The sequence below is a fragment of the Corythoichthys intestinalis genome, chromosome 13 (genome assembly GCF_030265065.1).
Source record: "Corythoichthys intestinalis isolate RoL2023-P3 chromosome 13, ASM3026506v1, whole genome shotgun sequence".
NCBI lineage: Eukaryota > Metazoa > Chordata > Actinopteri > Syngnathiformes > Syngnathidae > Corythoichthys > Corythoichthys intestinalis.
The window spans coordinates 46,180,992-46,202,451 of record NC_080407.1 but is presented as its reverse complement, the minus strand read 5'-3'; the positions used below and the strand labels follow the sequence as shown (position 1 = coordinate 46,202,451).

The 21,460-nt window shown below is 40.2% G+C and overlaps 2 protein-coding genes across 2 annotated transcripts; one reads left to right on the top strand and one right to left on the bottom strand.

The window, feature by feature from the left end:
- The first annotated feature begins 30 nt into the window (after positions 1-30).
- Positions 31-5,828, top strand: mad2l1 (MAD2 mitotic arrest deficient-like 1 (yeast)). Its single transcript, XM_057856276.1, has 5 exons — positions 31-559; positions 821-967; positions 2,924-3,044; positions 3,213-3,316; positions 5,574-5,828. Exons 1-5 carry the CDS (start codon positions 496-498, stop codon positions 5,744-5,746), a joined length of 609 nt encoding a protein of 202 aa, XP_057712259.1. The 5' UTR covers positions 31-495; the 3' UTR covers positions 5,747-5,828.
- Positions 5,829-7,727: 1,899 nt separating this feature from the next.
- On the bottom strand, positions 7,728-20,547 carry pde5ab (phosphodiesterase 5A, cGMP-specific, b). The gene is made up of 22 exons (XM_057856275.1): positions 20,404-20,547; positions 17,238-17,676; positions 16,859-17,032; positions 16,430-16,519; positions 16,285-16,356; positions 16,129-16,218; positions 15,909-16,049; positions 15,388-15,455; positions 13,848-13,959; positions 13,701-13,782; positions 13,466-13,638; positions 13,320-13,370; positions 13,068-13,214; positions 12,875-13,000; positions 12,712-12,806; positions 12,561-12,648; positions 12,387-12,487; positions 12,211-12,288; positions 12,071-12,134; positions 9,347-9,421; positions 9,196-9,279; positions 7,728-9,124 (listed from the first exon to the last, which is right to left on the bottom strand). Exons 1-22 carry the CDS (start codon positions 20,481-20,483, stop codon positions 9,005-9,007), a joined length of 2,550 nt encoding a protein of 849 aa, XP_057712258.1. The 5' UTR covers positions 20,484-20,547; the 3' UTR covers positions 7,728-9,004.
- Positions 20,548-21,460: the final 913 nt, after the last annotated feature.

The following is a 21,460-nucleotide window of genomic DNA, read 5'->3' as shown; positions in this document are numbered from 1 at the left end:
ATGGTTGGTCAAAGATCGTCTATTGGAGATTTATAGCCAATGTTTTGTATATATATAATGTATTTCTCTTTTATATACATTTGTGGTTGTGTGTTTCATATGTCAAAATTTATTAGGTAAACCTTTTTTAACCATCGGCAGTGAATTACTTACTGTAATTACAACCAACACAAACTACTGGAAGACTTAAATCATATTACAAACGTTTCATTTTTTAAAATTTGACTGTCAACAATATTCCATTTTCATACATGCGGAACAGCAGCGTCTATGAATATATAACCGAAGCTGAAGAGGGCGCTTTTTCAGCAAACAACAGCATTATAGTAGTAGAAGAAGAAACACGCGCATGCGCATAACCAAAGGAGCGGCCTATTTTCAAATGGAACGGCGGGCAGCATTTGAGCAACGTTAGCAAGAAGAACAAAACGACGAGTTTTTGTTTGTAAGTGAAAAATAAATAATTAAGTAAAAGACGTTAAAGCAACGTACACAATGACTAGCACATTGAAAGGCATTACTCTTAAAGGAAGCGCGGAGCTTGTGGCTGACTTCTTTTGTAAGTACTAACTCGTCGTCAACATTCCGCTATTGAAATGTTCTCTTTTGGACCCAAGTATTATTAAATACGTTTCTAGAAGCTGCAAAAGTATTCCCATCCTTTTTAAATGTCCTGTAAAGTCACTTTTATATGGTTATTAACTGTCCAAGTATCACCTGGTGTTGTCATGTGAATATGTTGTGGTCAATGGGACGTTAGACTTTCAGAAAAATGACTTAACGCACACTTGTATACATAATAATGTTGTGTATTGGACAGCTTTTGGCATCAACAGCATCTTGTACCAGCGTGGGATCTATCCTCCGGAGAAATTCACCAGAGTCAGTCAGTATGACATGAGCCTGCAGGTCACCTCGGATCCTGACCTCAAGAAGTATCTTGACAGTGTGGTGTCACAGCTTAAAGGTATCTCAGAACACTAAACACTTCAGTTGTGGTGCTGTCACCGCACATATGAGATATTCGGGTTAGCACATTACTGTATTGTTCAGACTGTAAGTCGTACTTGCCAGCCAAACTACGAAAAATTGTGACTTGTAGTCCGGAAAATTTGGTGTGGAGTAGGACTAGTCTGCAACTAACAATTATTTTTTATAATCGATTAATTGGACAATTAAGTCAATGATTAATCGCATAAATGTCACTTTTTTCACTTCACAATTTAAATTGAAGTTGTTTTAGGCATGTTGTAAGTAACAATGAAGACATAATGGATGACTGTTTCCTTCAAAAATATTTTATTATAACTTCCTGACTCAACCGGACTCTAGTCTACAACTGTACTTTTTTAAGTACTGTATTGGCCCGATTATAAGACGGCCCTGATTATAAGACGACCCCCTCTTTTTCAAGACTCAAGTTTGAAAAAAAGACTTTTTGAACACCAAATTAATTTTTATACAGAAAATAATTACAGTACATCAGAAAATAATTATTATAACAATATATTTGAGAGAAAAAACATGTTATTTTGCCTCATTCAAATCTTAATATCTGAACATTTAAATATGTAAACTAAAGTGCAATCACATTCATAAATGAATGGCTTCTGGTTTTTGAAATGTAAATAAACCAATCTATTGTGATAAAACAACAAAATTGCAATAACTGCATTAACCATCAAAGTGAAGTCTTACTGTAACTGTAGTCTTGAAACAAATCTGAATAAGGAAAAGCATTGCAATAAAGTAATGCAAATTGGTTAAATTTGAGAGTAGCTGAGATCTGTCATGACAGAATATCGCTTCAATGATATCTGGCGCCATCTAGCGTCGTGAATGGCTATAATGAATAGACCGCGAATACAAGACGACCCCCACTTTTTCGGTCTTATTTCAATGCAAAAAACACCGTCTTATATTCGGGCCAATACGGTATATAAAATTTGTTTAAAGTTTTTCAGAAAGGGTCTGGGTATAAAACATAAAAAGAATTTTTCAGACAAATGTTCTCTTCATTGAAATGAAAAAAAAAAAAAAGTGCTGCTGATCTGACATTTTTTAAGCGGGCAAAGCGCCGATATAAATTGTGTCAATGACTCATTTATTTTCTTTAAATAAACTAAACAAAATCGAATAAGGAGGAGGCAGACTATTATCAATCAGTTTTCTTAATCAAACCGTTGTTCATAAATACAATCCAAATCCAATTTCAAAGCACACTTTCTTGTATGAGAATTTACAGTTTGAATGGGAGTTTGTGTTGACAGTCTAAACTGGGTTTATGTGTGTGATTTTCCTTATAAAAAGAAATGAGACTTTACCATCTAACAACAACTCAAGTGCTAATATGGTTCTGCAAACCACAATACAAACGGACACTCAAAACAGTGATCAGCATAATTGCTCACTTGCTCAGCGCTCCGTGCTAAGTAACTACAGTAGTAACTTCTGATCAATAAAAATACAAACAATTCAATTGGCTTTATTTACTCTGACGGAGGCACACTGAATATAACAACACAAAAGACAATCTAAGTCTCGATGCTTCGTAATATTATTGATTCAGCGACCTGAGTGTAGCAGTGAACTCTCTCTCTTGCGCTAATCACTGGCGCACAGCCTCAAATTACACACAAACAAAAACCCAAATCAGGTGTGACACTATAGTCGAAGCCCTAAACAGCCATAACGCTAAACCTCGCCTCGCCGCAATTGACGTGGAAAAAAAAAAAATTGCTTTTAACACTTTCAGCGCCATTGACGTTGATAGTCGTCCAATCAAATGGCTCTTCATCCCCCTTTTGTGAATTATAGTAAGTAATTTTTAGGGCAAAATTGTCTCTAAATGATTAATCCACTACCAAAATGTCATCATTCAATCATTTGCTCATCGATTCGTTGTTGATTTGTATTTGTCCAGAGTGGCTACTCAACTGTACAGTGCAGAAGCTGGTCTTGGTGGTCACGTGTCTGGAAACGGACGAGGTCTTGGAGCGCTGGCAGTTTGACATCGAGTGCGACAAGTCGGTCACTGAGTGCAGGTAGGTGGCACTATTAAGTCTATGTAGTCTTCCATACGTACCACAACATTGTGGTGTAACATGATTTTGGTCCAAGTGAAACTTCTTGACCTGGCACTGAAATGCCACCAGGTGGCGACACTGTAACATGTAGTCTTTTAATGTTTTTTTTGGGGGGCGTGGGATCAGTGCCCCCAGAGAGAAGCCCATTCAAGCCATCCAGGGCGAAATCCGCTCCGTCCTCCGACAGATCACCGCCTCTGTGACCTTCCTGCCCTTGTTGGAGACGCCGTGTAAGACAATACCGGATTCAAATTTTCCAGCAGGGCCGAGAACCAAAAGGGGTATTTGCCACGTGGCATTTTTTTTTGCCATGTGGCAAAATAGATTTTGCCATGTGGTATTTTTTTGCCATGTGGCAAAAAATGTTTTTGATGTGGCACAATGGATTTTGCCATCGTAGAGCAGGGCGGTAAACCGAAAATTTACCGTCACCGAAATTCTTAACGATGACCGACGTAATTTTGTCCGTGTCGGTAAATTCGGTAAATTAATAAAACAAGAAAATGTAGTCTTTTCATCCCGCTTTGATTCTGTGTTGTTCGTCTATGTTCATTCCCCTTTAAGAAGGCAGTCAATGTGCTTACGTAGGGAGTCACGTGATCATCAGGAAGCCAATCAAACAAAATCCCGGTAAGCTAACGCTAGCAGCTAACGCTACAAGCAAAACGTGATGGAGTGTGGCTTAAGGGAGGTTCACCAAACTTTCAACCGACATTTAGTAGACTCTTGGTGGCATCCAGACAGGCTTTCACCCGCTGTCCTCCTTTGTTCTCACGATTTACGGAGATGGTGCTTTCAGTGCTTTCTACTGGTAGCCAGGCTAACGCTAGCTAGCGGCTAACGCTACAAATGAACGTTATGGAGTCGGATAGCGGCTCTAACCTTGTCGAAACAGCTGAATTTAATGAGTGGATTGGGCACGGACTGCATCTAGCAATTACTATGTGGCGTTATTTTGTATCTGTCTGTGTGTAATTCCTCTGATAGCTTTTGTGATGGTAAAGCATTCAGCATAAAGTACAATCCAACGGCAAAACTTATAATGACCGAGAAATGGCCCCAGCTATTTTTATTGTGCGTGCATTTATTAAAAAATGCACTGGGGGGGAAAAAAACCCTTAAACCATAAAGTAAACACTTGTATTTAATAATTAAGTCACAGCAGCCATTAACAATAAGTTGTCTTTTTGAAGTGTACTGTTCAAGCTGCAAGTCATTTGTGTTACAATTACATGTTTGCACAGGCATATTGATTTTGACAATGTACATTGTTCAAGTCATACACGCTGTTATAAATGTTCATACTTGAATTCTTATTGCTTACAATACATTTTTATAAACTTAATGTTTAGACGGCATGTACAATTGTTAAATACAGTATATCAAATTGAATGCTGGTAAATAAATCAACAAGAAATAGTTAATCTGTATTTCATGCATTGATTCAGATTTTCAAATTATATAACAGTCCGCTTGGGCGAATTTATCGTCATTTATCGTTATCGAGATAAATCTGCTCAATTTATCGTGATACATGTTTAAGGCCATATCGCCCAGCCCTATGTTGGCATTTGTTTTTGCCATGTGGCAAAATGGATTTTGCCACATGGCATTTTTTTTGCCAGATAGCTAAATGGATTTTGCTATGTGGCATTTTTTTGCCATGTGGCAAAATGGATTTTGCCATGTGGCTTTCTTTTTTTGCCATGTGGCATTTTTTCTTTGCCATGTGGCAAAATTGATTTTGCCATGTGGCAAAATTGATTTTGCCATGTGGCATTTTTTTGGGGTATGTGGCAAAATGCATTTTGGTTTGTGGCATTTTTGGCGGGGTATATATTTTTGAATATATGGTAGTTTTGCAGGCCATGCACGTCCAAGCCCATACACGTGCATAGCCGTCAAAGTCATAACCTGACTTAGGTGTTTTGATTTGAACAAAAAACCCACTGCGGCCCTATGTGGAATAGTTTGGACACCACTGGTGTATGGTCAATAATCACAGCCACACATTTTTCTGCAATTTAAAATGAATGGAAAATTTGGACGTGCATAGCCGTCAATGGCATGGCCTGACTTGGGTGTTAGTTGAATGTCAATGCGGTCTAATGTAAAGTGTATGGTAAAAATGACAGCCACACGTTTTTCTGCCATTTAAAATGAATGGAAAATTTGGACGTGTATAGCCGTCAATGGCATAGCCTGACTTGGGTGTTAGTTGAATGTCAATGCGCTGTAATGTAAAGTGTATGGTCAAAAATTACAGCCACACATGTTTTTCTGCCATTTAAAATAATGGAAAATTTGAATGTGCATAGCCGTCAATGGCATAGCCTGACATGGGTGTTCGTTGAATGTCACATGGCATAAAAAATTGCCACATGGCAAAATCCATTTTGCCACATGGCAAATACAACTTTTGGTTCTCGCTCTTAATTTTTTTGACCATACTTCTTGTCCTGACATGTTGCCCCCACCCACCACCAGGTGGCTTTAACCTCCTGATCTACACCGACAAAGACCTGGCCATTCCCGAAAAATGGGAGGAGTCCAGCCCGTATCACATCCGCGAACCAGAAGAGGTTCGCCTACGTTCCTTCACCACCACCATCCACAAAGTCTGCAGTCTGGTGACTTACAAGAAGACGGGCCCGTTTTAAACGCTGGAGGTGGGCAAGAACACAAACTTGAGGAACCTACAAACAACCATGAAACAATAATAAACCTTATTTTTTTGCTATATTTGCTATGTGCATTTATTAAAACACAATATGGTTCTTTTCATCCTCCTGCTGTTATTTACATTAGTTTAACACAGACGTCCAATCCATTTGAAGTAGGAGGGTGGCAGCGAATGAACGTTCGTTCATTCGCTGCCACCCTCCTACTTCAAATGGATTGGACGTCTATTTCTCTCAATGCCAGGTAAGTTTTCACAAGGATCTTTCTTACCACATCATTAAAAACGCAGAAAATGCAGCACGTTCACAGAATTTATGTCCAACTCGTTTTATTTTGGAACTGATTACAAAATTCAGAAGTTACATTTCCCAAAACATTTTATGGACTATAAGACTTTTTGAAAAATAATCAGATATGTGTAGCGTATCGGAATTGACCTTCAGTGTGAATTTAGCCTGACCAAATGATGAAAACAATGCGGCTTATAGTCCAGAAAATGCGCAATTTGGGACTTTTCCAACAAGGCAGTGGAGATTTCTTTTCATTATTATTATTAAAAATAACCATTTAAAAAAAATTCTGACAAGGTGCTTAAAAAAAGACTGAATAGCTAATAAATATGTTCAGCAAATAAATAGGCTAACCTTATTTTGTGTTTGTAGATATCTGCATGGCAATGAAGTATTTTTTTTGTCTTCTCAAAAATAATGAATAGCTTCTGTACTGTATTGGCTACAAAAAAAAGTGACCGTTGACTTATTTGCGTGAAGCACTGCACTCGTAATTCGCCGGCTGTTCATATATACACGAGACCATTATGGTGACCACAGATTTTTGAGTGATTTCCTTGGTTGGAAATCCATTCGGCGGTCGATTGTTGTTTGTGGCGTCAAGGCAGCCAGAGAGTTAAAAAGTAGTCGTAGTAGACAGGAAGTTAACAGTTAGGGCTGCCACGATGAATCTGTTAATCGGTTATTGAACGAATCGGGTATTTTGATAGTCGGTTAATTGATTAGAGCAGGGGTTCCCAACCTATTCCACTAAGGCACACTGTGGGTGCAGGATTTCATTCTTACCAAACAAGATGACAACACTTTTTCCCCAATCTGGTGTTTTACAAGTGCAATCAGTTGATTGCAGTCAGGTGTGGCTTGTTTTAGCAGAAGCCTCATTGGTTCAACTGTCTCTGCTGGATCGGCTGGAACAAAAACCAGGACCCACAGTGTGCCTTGAGGACTGGGTTGAAAACCCCTGGATTAGAGACATCGTTAACTTAAACGTAGTCTAAATGTTTTTATTTTGTGGTGTAAAGTAGTGCTGCAGCAACTCGAGTAATTGGGTTAGAAAAAAAGATTTGAATTTAATTTTCCTGCTTTGAGTATTCGTTTAATTGAAGTGGCGTTATAATGGGTTTGTTTTGAAAGAGTTTGCATTTAGTTGTATTGATTTGGGAGGATACCCTGCCCTCTAGTGGCAAAAATGAATATGACAACTAATTTCACATGGCTGAATCGAGCTGCTCCCGGTTAAGACCAACATAAGAGAAGTTTTTGTTTGAGCTAGTGCTGCAGCTGTTGAGTATTTAAGTAGTCCATTTATCGATGAACTAGTTAGTTCGAATAATCGGGTAATCAGATAAGGAACATAAAAAATTAACTTGAGCCTCAAATGGTATAAAAAAATTAATGAGGATCTATGTACAACAAAACAATTAGCTTGCTACTTACATTGCAAAAATCTGCTAGTTTAAATGCTATAAAATGCTAACTTTTTGTTTTTACAATGCTCTTAACAAATTGTTCAAACACATGTTCCCATAAAAACGGCTAAATATACCTATCAACTAAATGATGAATGCATTAAAAAATGTTTTAGCTCAAACAAAAACTTGTCTTATGTTGGTCTTCACAGGGAGCAGCTCGATTCAGCCATGTGAAATGAGTTATGTCATATTCACTGTCGCCACTAGAGGGCAGTGTATCCACCCAAATCGACTAAATGCAAACACTTTCAAAACAAACATTTACAACGCCACTTTAAACGAATACTCGAAGCAGCAAAATTTGACTTTTTTTTTCTAACCGAATTACTTAGTAAACCGATTAATCGTTGCAGCACTAGTTTGAGCTAATGTTTTTTTTTTTCTGTGCATTGATCATTTTATAGGTATATTTAGCCGTTTTTTGTGGGGAAAGAGCATTTTATAGCATATAAGCTAGTGGGGTTTTGTTATGTAAGTTAGCCAATTGTTTTGTTGTACTTGGATCATTTTTTTTTAATACTGTTTGAGGCTCAGGTATTTTAATTTTTATGTTCCTTTTCTGATTACTCAATTATTCAAACGAATTAGTTCATCGATCAGTCAACTACTAAAATAATCGATAGCTGCAACTCGAGTAATTCGATTAGAAAAAAGATTCAAATTAAATTTTCCTGCTTTGAGTATTCGTTTAATTAAAGTGGCGTTGTAGTGGTTTCTATTGAAAGTGTTTGCATTTAGTTGTATTGATTTGGGAGGCTACACTGCTCTCTAGTGGTGGCAGTTAATATGACATAACTCGTTTCACATGGCTGAATCGAGCTGCTCCCTGTTAAGACCAACATAAGCTAAGTTTTTGTTTGAGCTAGGGCTGCAGTTGCAGCTCCTAAAAAAGGAACAAAAAAGTTTATATTCATCTTTTTTTTAAATGGCAAATAAAAACAGTAAAAAAAAAAAGGAAGTCTCTTTATCAAATTTAATAAAACAGTCAATATTGTTTTAATTTTAAAATGCTGTTTTTCAGTAATTTAAAATAGAAAGTCACAATTTTTATTTATTTTTTCAAAATAGTTTAAAAGCATAAAAACTATCAGTTTATTTCTAAATGTTGCCATTTTCATTTTTTGTTTTACAAAAAAAAAGTTAAACAGAAATCTGTTGCTTTTTCTGTGGAATATTTGTTGTCCTACTTTGTGCTGCGTTATGCTCTCAATGCACATTTCGACTCATGGCAAAAATAAGTACCGATTAATCGACTATCAAAATAACGCTTTGCGACAATCCGAGCAAAACAACCCGAAGTACCTCGTTTGCCATTGCTGAGGTTTGCCGCCCACCGCACACAGCCAACGACAGCTAATGTTACTGTTTACATTGACTGACGCTGGGCTGCTATAGGCGTGCAAACACCCCAGTAATGGTGGCCAACCACTAGACGGCGATGTACACAAATCTACTCGGATTAGTCAGTAAGCAATCACACCAGACTGTTGAGCAAGCCTTTCTCTGAGTTTTCAGCCAAGCACTTCCAATGCTGACGGTTGGTCCGGCATCCCTCCAGCAAAGGGGAACAACAGTCAGACATTCCTACCAAAGTCTGTGACCCGAAAAAAAAAAAAAAACATTACAATTCATACGACTTTCCCAAAGAGTTGATTTGGAAATCACCTCGTATAATCGTGTGCAGATGGCATCAATGAAGGACACCTGCATGCTGGGAATCTTATCTCGCTTCTCCCGATTCATCAGGTCCTGAAAGGAAATGAGGTTAAACCTGCCGGTTGGAGTATCGTCACTTGGGGAGACGTCTATGCTTTACGCTGGGCTCAATGTTCAGTTCTCGTCTCTCTTTGTCGCCTTGCTCGAAGAACTCTGTCGCCACCAGCTCTGCAATCTGGAAGCACAGTGGGGAAGTCATTTTAACTCATTGGCGAAAATTCGCGAAAAGGTTAAATATATAAAGGATGAATATACGGTAAATATCTTGAAATATGAGCAATTACGAATAAAAATACTTGTAGTTTGAGCAGGTAATACTTCCACACGCGGGTAAGAGCGCATGTACTCAAGAAGAACGTATTTGCGCACACAAAAAAGTCACGCAACCGAGTGAGAAAGTGTGAAAATATTACAGCTGTAAGTCTGCGCTCACATTTGTCGCTTGTGAAGCATCCACAGACGGAACGCCTGGATAGATCACCTTTTGTACTGTTTATTGTGCGTTTTAAATTGTGGTTAAATACTTGAAGCGAATTTATGTAATTGTTTTCGATGATATGCGGACGCTAACTGGCACATGCTAATCGTTTGTGTGGATTTTTTTTACTGTATCAGCAGGTAGGTATAAACACAATTTGAATTGGTGTTATTGAAGACGAAACTGACTTACCGTATTGGCCCGAATATAAGACGGCCCTGATTAAAAGACGACCCCCTTTTTTAAGACTCAAGTTTGGAAAATATACTTTTTGAACACCAAATTAATTTTTATGCAGAAAATAATTTCAGTACATCTGAAACATGATTATAACAATATATTTGAGAGAAAAAGCATGTTATTTTGCCTCATTCAAATCTTAATATCTGAACATTTAAGTATGTAAACTAAAGTGCAATCACATTCGTAAATGAATGGCTTCTGGTTTTTGAAATGTAGATAAACCAATCTATTGTGACTGTTGTCTTGAAACAAATCTGAATAAGGAAAAACGTTGCAATAAAATAATGCAAACGATCGGATGCTGATCGATCGGGTCCGATCAGGTCATTTTCAAAGTATCGGAATCGGCAAAAAAAATATCGGACATGCCTTTTTTTTAAGATATATATTTTTTAATTAAATCGTTTTCTAATTGTATTTAACGTTACAGACAAAATGTCTTACACTCATCCAGAGTCTTTAGTTTTGGCTTAAAGTAGTGGCTAATTTATTGCGTTAACGGCAGTAATGAATTTTTTTTAATTAATCACGTTTAACGCAATTAATGCATGCGCTGCACGACCCACTCACGCATTGTCGCGTTCAATCTATAAAGGCACTGTTTTACCCGTATAGAGAGCTAAAAGGCAGTGTAAAATGAGTAGACTGAATTTTGGCAGTCTTTGGAGCCTTTTTTTAATTGGCTAAAGCCTTACAATCCCTCTCACAACAATTAGAAATATCGTGAGAAGCAATGTGGGGAAGAAATGTAGTAATTGATCTTTTTCTTAACACCCTATGTTATTTCCCAACGCAGAGAAGATATATCAATTCGCGCCACTACGCACCGTCATGGTTGCACTTCCCATCATGCATTTGGGCAGAACAGTTAAATGGCTACAGTATCATTTACTGAAAGCTCAACAAATACACTAGATGGCAATATTTAGTCACAATATACAAAGTCACATTTATCCTTTAAGAATTACAAGTCTTTCTATCAGTGGATCCCTCTCACAGAAAGAATGTTAATAATGTAAATGCCATCTTGATGATTTATTGTCATAATAAACAAATACAGTACTTATGTACTGTATGTTGAATTTATATACTCGTTCGAGTTTTATTCATGTTTTTTCTTAATGCATTGCCAAAATGTATATGATCGGGAAAAATTACCGGGAATGATTGGAATTGAATCGGGAGCAAAAAAAAAAAAGCAATCGGATCGGGAAATATCGGGATCGGCAGATACTCAAACTAAAACAATCGGGATCGGATCGGGAGCAATAAAAACATGATCGAAACAACCCTAATGCAAACTGGTTAAACTTGAGAGTAGCTGAGCTCTTTCATGACAGAACATCGCTTCAATGATATCTGGCGCCATCTAGCGTCGTGAATGTGTATAACGTCTAGACCGCAAAAATAAGACGGCGCCCACTTTTTCAGTCTTATTACAATGCAAAAAACACCGTCTTATATTCGAGCCAATACGGTAATTTCATTGTTATTTTGGTTTCATTCTGCAAGTGTAGATGTCATGAGCAGCTGAATAAAGTCAGCAAACCACACAGACGTCTGTCATCGTCATTTTGGGGCTAAGCTCGCTGTCTAGCTAGGACTTAAAGCCAACGGCTTAGCGAGGACTATACAATGTTGACGTATGATGCATGTTTTTGGATAGTTGAGTATTTAAGGGTTCTTAAAGGGTTCAATCCAACTTGCACCGAAATTCATGTTACGTCGCCGGCTTAGGAACGGAACTCGTTTGTAACCTGGGGACTACCTATAATTGTCCAAAATAAATAGATGAACTGTCATCACGTCAACAAACTTCATTCATCTCCAAGTGATTAACTCATCGGTTTTTCCACCAAGCTTGCGTTTCCTAAGAAGGTGCAGACTAACAATTATCACCACGGAGATCAAATAGTTGGGACGCAGCTGCCAGATGCTTTAGGCAATTACAATCGTGTGCTTAAAGTCATTTGGGAATTGAGTCGGAATTTTACAGCGTAAAAAAATTGAATAGGAGCATGAAGATAGTCTCACTTTGGATCAGATTTGTCTGAAATCTCAATAAAATGTCCCCCCAAAAAAGAAGCTAATAATGTTTTGTACCTTCTTTTGCACCGGCCAGGGCTTGGTAATTGCCGATATATCACAAGCAGTCATCAGCATTGACCTAAATGAGGACATGCGTAACTTTAGTACACACGTTGCCAAAAAAATGGACTCATCTGAAAAGGATTTAATCTTACCTAAGTAAGTCTCGATGTTGATCCATCTCCCAAATGAACTGTCTATTGTGAGTGAGCTCAAAGAACTCTTCGCGCCTTCTGTTGACACATTTTAAGTTAAAACTGCACTGAAACCTTGCTAAGACGACGGTATTTGGACAAATACTTCCTTTGTATTTGCAGTGTTTGCTACCTACTTCATGTGCAGGGCCAGGTCGGTGGATAAAATAGCCCTCTCAATCATCTGTAGAGTGCATTTGTACTCATCCAAGGAGAGGCCACTCAGGATCTGGTTGCCCTGAAACAGTTGGAGTACCGTGGATGTGTCATAACTGGAAGAAAGGGCCGCCATTTTGTGCCTGCGCGCTTACCGGACTGTTGAGGATCATGAGGCACTGGTCAAAATGGTGGTGCTCCATTGTGGAGTGGCAGTAAAGCTGCGCTAGCGGGTGCGCGCTCCTGGTGATTTAGCGAATAGTGCTGAGATGCTACACTTGTAGGACTGTTCTCTGGCTTCTTTACCTCTGTATGTAGAAGTTGTTGACTCCTCTGTGATCCAGGTCATGGCAGAGAGTAGCGATCATCAGAGCCAAAACCTCTAAATCCCTTAAATGATTCTGAATGGAAACCAATGCACGTTAGCTTGAATTTTGCTTTTGAATGGATCATTTAGAAATATGCTAACCTGTAACCGCCCTGATTTTAGCAGCGCAAACATGCTCTGGGCAGTATTGAAAGCATGTCTCCAGTTGTGATAGGCCACGTTCCTCCTGTAGTTCTTCTTGACGCTCAGAATCCACTGGCATAAACTCTAGCACCGACCACCAAGGAGTCGTTATCGTTCGTACGCATCTGATCGCTTAAACTGGGATGCCTACCGTGTACTTCATCTGAAAGTTGTGCACCAGGTCCAAGTCCACAAACATGCGCACGGTACCCAACGTGGTTTCGGTGTCCGACAAGTCGAAGTCGCTGAAGCCGAAGTCCAGGAGTCGAAGCGACTGAGCCGACGGGATGGTGGCCGCCTAGCTCCGCGGAAACAAGTATTGGTTACCCGTTAAGGTCCTCCAGCGCTAGATACCTTAGTCATCTTTTATTTAGCAAGTGTATCAATTAAACATAGCTGTCACCTGGAGCCCCTGGGATTCTTCGGCAGACGCGGAAGCGTGATATGAAAGGACCTGCAAAACACACAGCCAGCATTTTCATAATTACACTAAACATCTCCCCCGAAACTCTTAACGAGGCGATTTCTGTTGACGCGGCGCATACTGACCTCCAGGGTCACCTGCTGCTTGGCCATGGCTCTCGCCACCGTCTCGTACATTTGCGTGTTCTGAATGGCGAGGCCGCAAAAAATGGCAAAGGCCTCCAAGAACTGCTCGTCGTTCCTGTTGAAGGTCTTTGTGACGCCGAGGTCGTCCATCTTGTTGACCAACTGGCAGCAACCTACAGACAAGGATCCGCGTTAAGGTCTTTCTCGTTACCAATCGTTTCTTGCGAGTTCCTACCTATGACTTTGTCCTTCTTGCCGTTCTTGATAGGGGTGCAGAGTAGGCTCTTTGTCTCTTTGGTGAGATTTTGCTTATCGCACTGACAGGTTCAAAAAAATTGCTTGTAAGGGAAATAATGAACACCAAAAACTGACAAATACAGACCATCAAGGGGAAACGTTGATCTTTGGTGACATCTGTGATGTTGAGAGGCTGCATGGTGTTTTTAACATATTGAGCATACATGTAGTTGATCTGGTTGACACACGGAGATTCCCTGAGGAGATTTACAACAAAATGAATCCTCGGGTGACGTACACAGTGAGGAGCAGAAGTATTTGCACCCCCTTGTGATTTTACAAGTTTACCCACTTTGAAAATAGGTAGAGGTCTATTTCAATCATAGATGCATTTCCACTCATAGAAACAATCTCCCAAAAAATCCGGAACTCACATTGTATGTTTTTCAATAATTTATTTGTAATTTACTGAGGTTCATAAGTATTTGTACCCCTGAGAAAATCAGAGCTAAAATTTGGTGCAGAAGCCTTTATTTTCAGTTAAAGAGGTCAGTCGCTTTCAGCAGATTTTCACATATGGAACCCGGGATTTTGGCCCATTTCTCCACACAAATCTTCACTAGATCTGTCAGGTTGTCGTTGAGAAACACCAAGTTTCAGCTCCATTCTAAGATTTTCTATTGGATTAAGGTCTTGAGACTGGCTAGGCCACTCCAGAACCTTGGTATGCTTTTTCCGCAGCCACTCCTTGTTCAGCATGTCATGTTGGAAGATCCAGCCATGACTCATGTTCAAGTCTCTGACTGAGGGAAGAAGGTGGCCCGAAATCTGACTATACATTTCACCATTCATCCTCTGCTCTAAACAGTACAGTCGTCCTGTCCCCTTTGTTGAAAAGCAGACCTAAATCATTAGGTTTCCACCCGCATACTTCACAGTGGGGATGGTGTTCTTGGGATTGTTCTCATCATTTTTTTTCCTGACACACACAACAAGTTTAAACAAAAAATTCTACTTTGGTCTCATCTGACCACATTACTTTCTCCTATGACCCCTCTGCGCCATTCAGATGGTCCCTGGCAAACTTCAGACAGGCCTTCACATGTACTTGCTTGAACAGTAGAACCTTCTGAGCAATGCATGATTTCAAACCATTGCATCGTAGTGTTCTGCTGACAGTAGCCTTCGAAAACTGTGCATCTAGCTCTCTTCAAGTCGTTGACCAGCTCCTGGTGTGTAGTTCTCATTTTTCTCATCATGAGTGATACCCCGCAAGGAGAGATTTCACATGGAGCCCCAGTACGAGGTCGATTATCAGTCATGTGTAGCCTTTCCATGGTCTAACAATTACTGCATCTGTTGATCTATTCTCACTAAGATGCTTTTCAATTGTCCCATCGCCTTTTCCAGGTTTGTGGTAGCAGTTGGATTATGACTGACTGTGGGGTGCACAGGTGACAATTACAAGCTCAAACGGGTGGTTGGGTGGTTACTCATGGGGTAAAGGTGGATTTTTTTAGGGTACGCTGACAACTGTTTGAGTGTCATAATTATTGCTGATTCTTAGGGGTACAAATACTTAGGAACCCCGTGGGTGAACCTGCAAAATCACAAAGGGTGCAAATACTTATGCTCCTCACTGTATCACTGTCCATAGGCTAAATCTAATGGCCTGACTGGGTTACCTTTTATATGAATGAAGGACTTCACCTTGCCCCTCGTTTTCCATATGAAAGACACTGGCGAAGGGGTTCTGAAAATCCAACGAACCAGTTGAAACATCAAGACTTCTTTCAGTTAAGCTATTAAGACAATGCAAGCGGTCCAAGTCACAAGCAAAGGTCCATTAAACATTAAGCCTTGCCAGATGGAGAGTTTATTTCAACATTCTTCTGCTCCCGCCCCCCTTATAGGGACTTGTTTTTGCTCTTTTCCCTTGTTAACAGGATGTTCAAGATAAACCAATCCCTTTTTTCCCTTTTTGTTTAGGAAAACTTTGCTCCCCTAGCCTTGTGAAGCGTCACTCCCTCGGGTCATAAAAATGGCTTTAAATAGAAGATCCTTCAATGTTTGGACTTAACACGGGGTCACTTGCAAGGCTAAGTGCTTTCAAGAGGGATGCTTTTCTTCAGGCGTTTTAAAGTCCTGAAACCAAAGAGTGAGTAACGTACAGCCCGGGGGCAACAAACGCTCATTTGGTGCTGACCTCAGTGGAATCACTCTCTGCAATGAAGACTGTGCAAGCCTGGGCCTGCATGAAGGACAAGATGGTTCCGACGAACTTGCTCAGTAAAACCTCCAGACTTTGCTGCTCCTCAAAGATGAGACTGGCAAGTTCCAACAGCACCTGTGCAAACCGACATGTTATATCAAACTTTGTATGCACGTATCCACAAAAATGATGATGTACGGAGATGGTGGGAGACCTGATTACGTCGGGTTTCTAGCTGTGACGTTTCATAGAGCTGGGCATTGTGCAGAACGATGCCTGAAAAGGCCAAGTAAGCCGCAAAGTCCTGTTTGGAGAGAGATTTTTTACTCATTCTGGTATCATCGGACGTCGTTTTTATTATATAGGACACCTTTTCATCCTGTTGAGTGAAGGCTCCGTTGTCGCTATTTTTCTTATTGATAGCTTGCGCCACTCCAACAACCTGCCAATGCATGGTTCTGTAGGTTTCCTGGTCTTTTTGTGCACTCTTCATTTTTCAAATGCTATCTGGTTACCTCATCTCGGTGGTTCTTGATGGGCAGGCACAGAATACTGTGCGTTTTGTACCCTGTGATCATATCCACCTCCGCGTTGAATCGAGGATCCTGCAGGGAAGCGAAGCAGAACGTGAACCTTTGCTCGTTTCAGTCTCCAAAAATGGGAGCACTGAACGCTCACGACGCATGTCATTAGCATGTCATCGGACCTCATCAAAGGACGGTGATTTGAATCTAATGTGAATATGTTTGACAAGCTGAAGTGAAGATGTGGACTGGAGCGTTAGCCGGTTTGAACCGGATAAATCATGATAAACACTCTTGAACGCTCAAGAGCCCTCGCATGAAGAGGCACGCTAATTGGACCGCGCAATCAGAGGAACGGGGTTAATCAAGACGAAAACTCTACAACGTGCTTTGGTGAAATGTTTACTTTAGTAAGGTCACCTCGTAAACGTTGTTGATGTTGAGCGGTTGTCCCGTGGCGGCCACGTGTCCCACGATGCCCTTGTTCCACTGAAGACGGATGCTGCTGCTGGACGATTCCTCCAGCGTGGAGCCCTCGGCCACGTCAAACAAGCGGCTGACCAGAAACTTGGTGTTGGAGCTGTCCTCGCCCACCTGAATAAACACAAATAGCTCATGTTAGCTACAGGTTTTGGGGAGGAGCTACTAGTGTTGTAGCTGTCATTCATTAGGTCACTGGCAGCCAATGAGTTCATTGCAAAAACTTGTTGTTGTTTTTACGTTCAGGGCAATCACGCTGCCCAGAAACTACGTTGACTGCAACTTGTTTTTAAAGAGTGGTGTCCCTTCGCCCTCGTACCAGAAATAGTGAATATCGGTCAGCGTCAATGAGCTCGTTGATGTGGAGGAAAATCTTGTGGCAGAGTGCTGTCACATCCAGATGACTGGAAACGTCCTTCACCAGCTCCAGCAGTCGAGCGCAACGATCGCCCCGGTTACCGCCGTTTCCGCTCGATGCCTTCCCGCCATCCACGTCGGGCATCCCGGAACCCCGCGGGGGTGCGTCGCGTTCGGCGTCGCTCAGGAAGCTTACCGCACCCTCCGGGTCTGTCACCACGATGGGCCGGAGCGGGCGGTCGAATTCCGAGGCGGAGATTTTGCGAGTTGGGGCGGCCGGCGGCTGATTAGGGACCGCAATGGCTGCAGGGGAGCGATTGTCCGAGATGCAAAGGGTGGTGGGTTCGGCGGAGGACTTGATGGTGTGGACGCGTTCGGCAAACCATGCATTCACCATGTCCCTGTAGACGGCAGGACAATCAACTCATTCATGTTTCAGTGCAACAATAGACATCCAATCCATTCTGACTGTTACTCCCAGCCCTGGATTGGACATCTATTGGTGTCAATGATAGCCAGTGTTAAAATATAAAATAATATAAAAGCCATTTGAACAGCCGAAAGGTTGTTGATGTCTTTTACAGCAAGAAAAGTGTAGTCAATATATTATCAGAGAATATTTTTTAACAATTAAACAGTGTTGTTTTTGGCAGCCCTTTTAATTTTCGTCTCAGTCTTTTTTGGACAATAATACTTATTAGTCGTCATATTTTAGTCATCTCAAAATGTGTCTTCGTCTTGTTTTTGTTGACGAAAACTCAAGACTAATTTCGTCTAGTTTTAGTCCACGTTTAATAGTTTCCAACTATTTGGATTGAACATTGACGATGCTATGCTAACGCTATGAGTTACATTTAGTGTGTGATGATCACTCGGCACAGACCTTTAAATATTAAAGTAACATTGCATATTCTCTCTGGCCAAGATAAGAAACCTGGAAAGGACACTGGTGAGTCTGTTTGGCTCAGAATGTCACATGAGTGACACAACAAGACACTTCTACGATGCATGCTAACTACACATAAAATTCCACGCATTGTGAACATGTAACAGAAACAATTGCGTATTTTCGTATCGTTCTCGCCAGACGAAAACTGCCATTCGTCTTGTTATGTTTTAGTCTCCTAAAACATGTTTTTAGCACGTTCATTGACGAAATATTTTGGTTTGCGTCATCGTTGATGAAAACAACACTGCAGTTAAATGACTCATGGCATTTTAGCTGGAAATGTGAATTAAAAGACCATGAACAGAAATTACTTCTACTAAAAATTACTGTACATTTCGTTTCAACACAATGAAAGAAAAACTAATAAATCTTTTCTCACGGTGCCTAAAAAAGAGATTAATTTTTCAATTAATGATCAAATTAGTTGTCGATTCATTTGATGGTCGGTTAACTGTCGATTATCTCATTGGCTGCCATTGATGGTGATGGACGAACCACAGCTGCTTTGAAAATGACTGACATATTAAAATTTACAACACTAAGGAAACACATCAACAACTTTCCTACTCTTCTGACGGCTTTAATACAAACCTGTGAAGTTGTACGGTTTCGGCGTAATTTGTACAAGTGTACGCCGTACGTTCAAAATCTGTACGTTTTTCGTGCATTACGGTTTGTTTTTTTTCTCCGTTCGGATTTTGTCACCAATGTGCGTTACTATGCGTTGCTACGTTGGTTGAATGACGTGCGAAAAGACAGAGACACGGAGAGAGAAGAACGGGAGTGGGAGAAAGGGAAGAGTGTTGTAACTTGTGACGCTGTAGCAAACGCGATGCTCGGCTATGTGGCTCCAATATTTCCTGACTGTAGCCGAAAGCCTACAATCTACGACTAGATATCACATGCATATAGAACTACATGCAAAATGACTCGGCGGCGTTAGTTAACAGCCGCCATTTTAAAGCGGTAGACTTCTCAGAAAGGCTCTGTTGTAGTGAACCTTATCTAAAATACTCCTAAATCGGCAAAATCTTGACTTGAATCTATCTATAAATGATGAAACAGTTTTAAAACTTTCACATGTTGAAAGTAGAAAGCGAACTAATGCAAAAATGGGAGCAATTTTAACAACTTTAACAGTTGATTCACAACATCAAAATGCGGTACTTCCAAACATAGCAAATGTTGTTATGCTTTTTGTTTTGTTATTTTTGAAAAAAATGGGGGGGAGAAACATGAAAGGTAACACCAGTTACTTTGCCAAGTAACTAATTACTCTTACATTCAGGTAACTGAGTTACTAACTCAATTACTTTTTGGGAGAAGTCATTTGTAACTGTAATTACTTTTTTAAAGTAAGATTAACAACACTGGTCATAAAGATGAAGTCTGCAGAATGAAAAGTGACGAAATCGGAGATTTTATTTTGGCAATTTGTTGATGAACACAATTTGCTTGCAACTATTGCTAATCACTTCTCAGAATTAGCAAAAGAAATTTTCCCTGACTCAAAGATTGCATCGTTAAGTTAATTTTATCAATTAACTTTTTTAATTTATAATTGGACACACTAACGAACTACCTTCAAGTCAAACTGAATTACGAGGTGAAGTGAAGCCATCAAAAGACATGATAGAAATTGCCAAAAGTGCTACATACAATTATAACAAAAATCACTGTTAAATTTTAGTAATCATGATGTAGCTGAAGATATTGATTGTTCTTTGATTGCGCCAGGTTATATGTTACAATATTACCAACAAATTCATATTATTTTAAAAAATTGAGTTTTATTTTTAGTTTCACATTGCACGCTATACAAAACGTTGTAAGATTAGTCACCAATTTGTAAGGGCATACGTCACTATTTGTAAGCTTGCCAACGGCCTCGGGTTGACAGGTATGTTAACATGATTTCATAAATTAATCGTGGCAACCCAACGAGTTTTTGAGCAATGGAGTTGACGTCTTGTAAATAATTGGACATGCCCTCCTGTTTACCATATTGTCCACAGATCACGAGATCGCACTGAAGAACACCAATTGACCAGCGTGCTGTAAAAGTTAATTATTAAATGACCCCTGCGGGAACGTTTATATCACATGCAAACTTATTAAACACGTTACAAAAAAATAAATAAAAGCGGGGCTCATGCACGCGCAAATTCGCTCGATTTACCTGGACGCTTTCCTGACAAAGTAAGAGTGCGTGAAGTCGAGGTGGTCGTCCAGCCACGCTTCCATCATGTCGTCCTCCATGGCTCGCCTCTGCCTCTATATATCCACAATAGCGCCGCAGACCCCCATCGGGTGAATCCCCTCCACCCCCACCCGTCCAAAAAAAGATAAATACTCAAAAGTAAGCAAGGTGCGATTCCCGGGAAGTCACTTTTTTTTTTTTTTTTTTTTTTCTTTTTGTTTGTTGGATCGGAGAAAGAGAGGGAGGGGGAGAGAGAGAGAGATCAGGAAAACACTTCCTCGTGTCAAACACGCAGAGATAACACAGACACTGAGCGGCCCCGCCAGTGGCGGAGCAAGGGCTTCAGAGTATCAGGGGAAATGACGCACCCCGCCCACCAGCCCCACCCCCATCTCCAAACTCAAGTTTTAAAAAAAATTGGAAGTTTTCACTATAGATTATACAACCCCTCACAAAAAGTATAGACTCACCAGTCTCGGACAAGCGCTCACGCAAACATTTTATCATGTAGAACAAACTGATAAAAAGCTTGAAAAAAAAAAAAAGGAATTAGTTCAAAAGTCCAACTCTTCAGCATTCAGAAACACTAAAAGAAATGAATAAAAAACATTATGGTGGTCAGTAAATGTTACTTTTGTAGCGCAAGTGCAGGGAAGTATATATGGAATCACTCCATTCTGAGGGGAAAAAAAATATGGAATCCTGAGAAGCAAACAAATAACAATCAAAACACATCTCTAGTATTTAGTAGCACCACCTCTGGCTTTTATGATAGCTTGCAGTCTGAGGCATGGACTGGATGAGTATTCTTCATCAATTTGGTGCCAACTCTCTTTGATTGTAGTTGCCAGATCATTCTTGCAGGTCGGAGCCTTGCTGTGGACCATTTTTTCTCAATTTCCACCACAGGTTTGCAATAGGGTTGAGATCTGGGCTGTTTGCAGACAATGACATCAAGGACTGAGGGAATTTCCATGTTTTCTTCAGGCAGTCATCTTTGTAAATCTCACTGGAACAGCACCAAACAAAAGTTCCA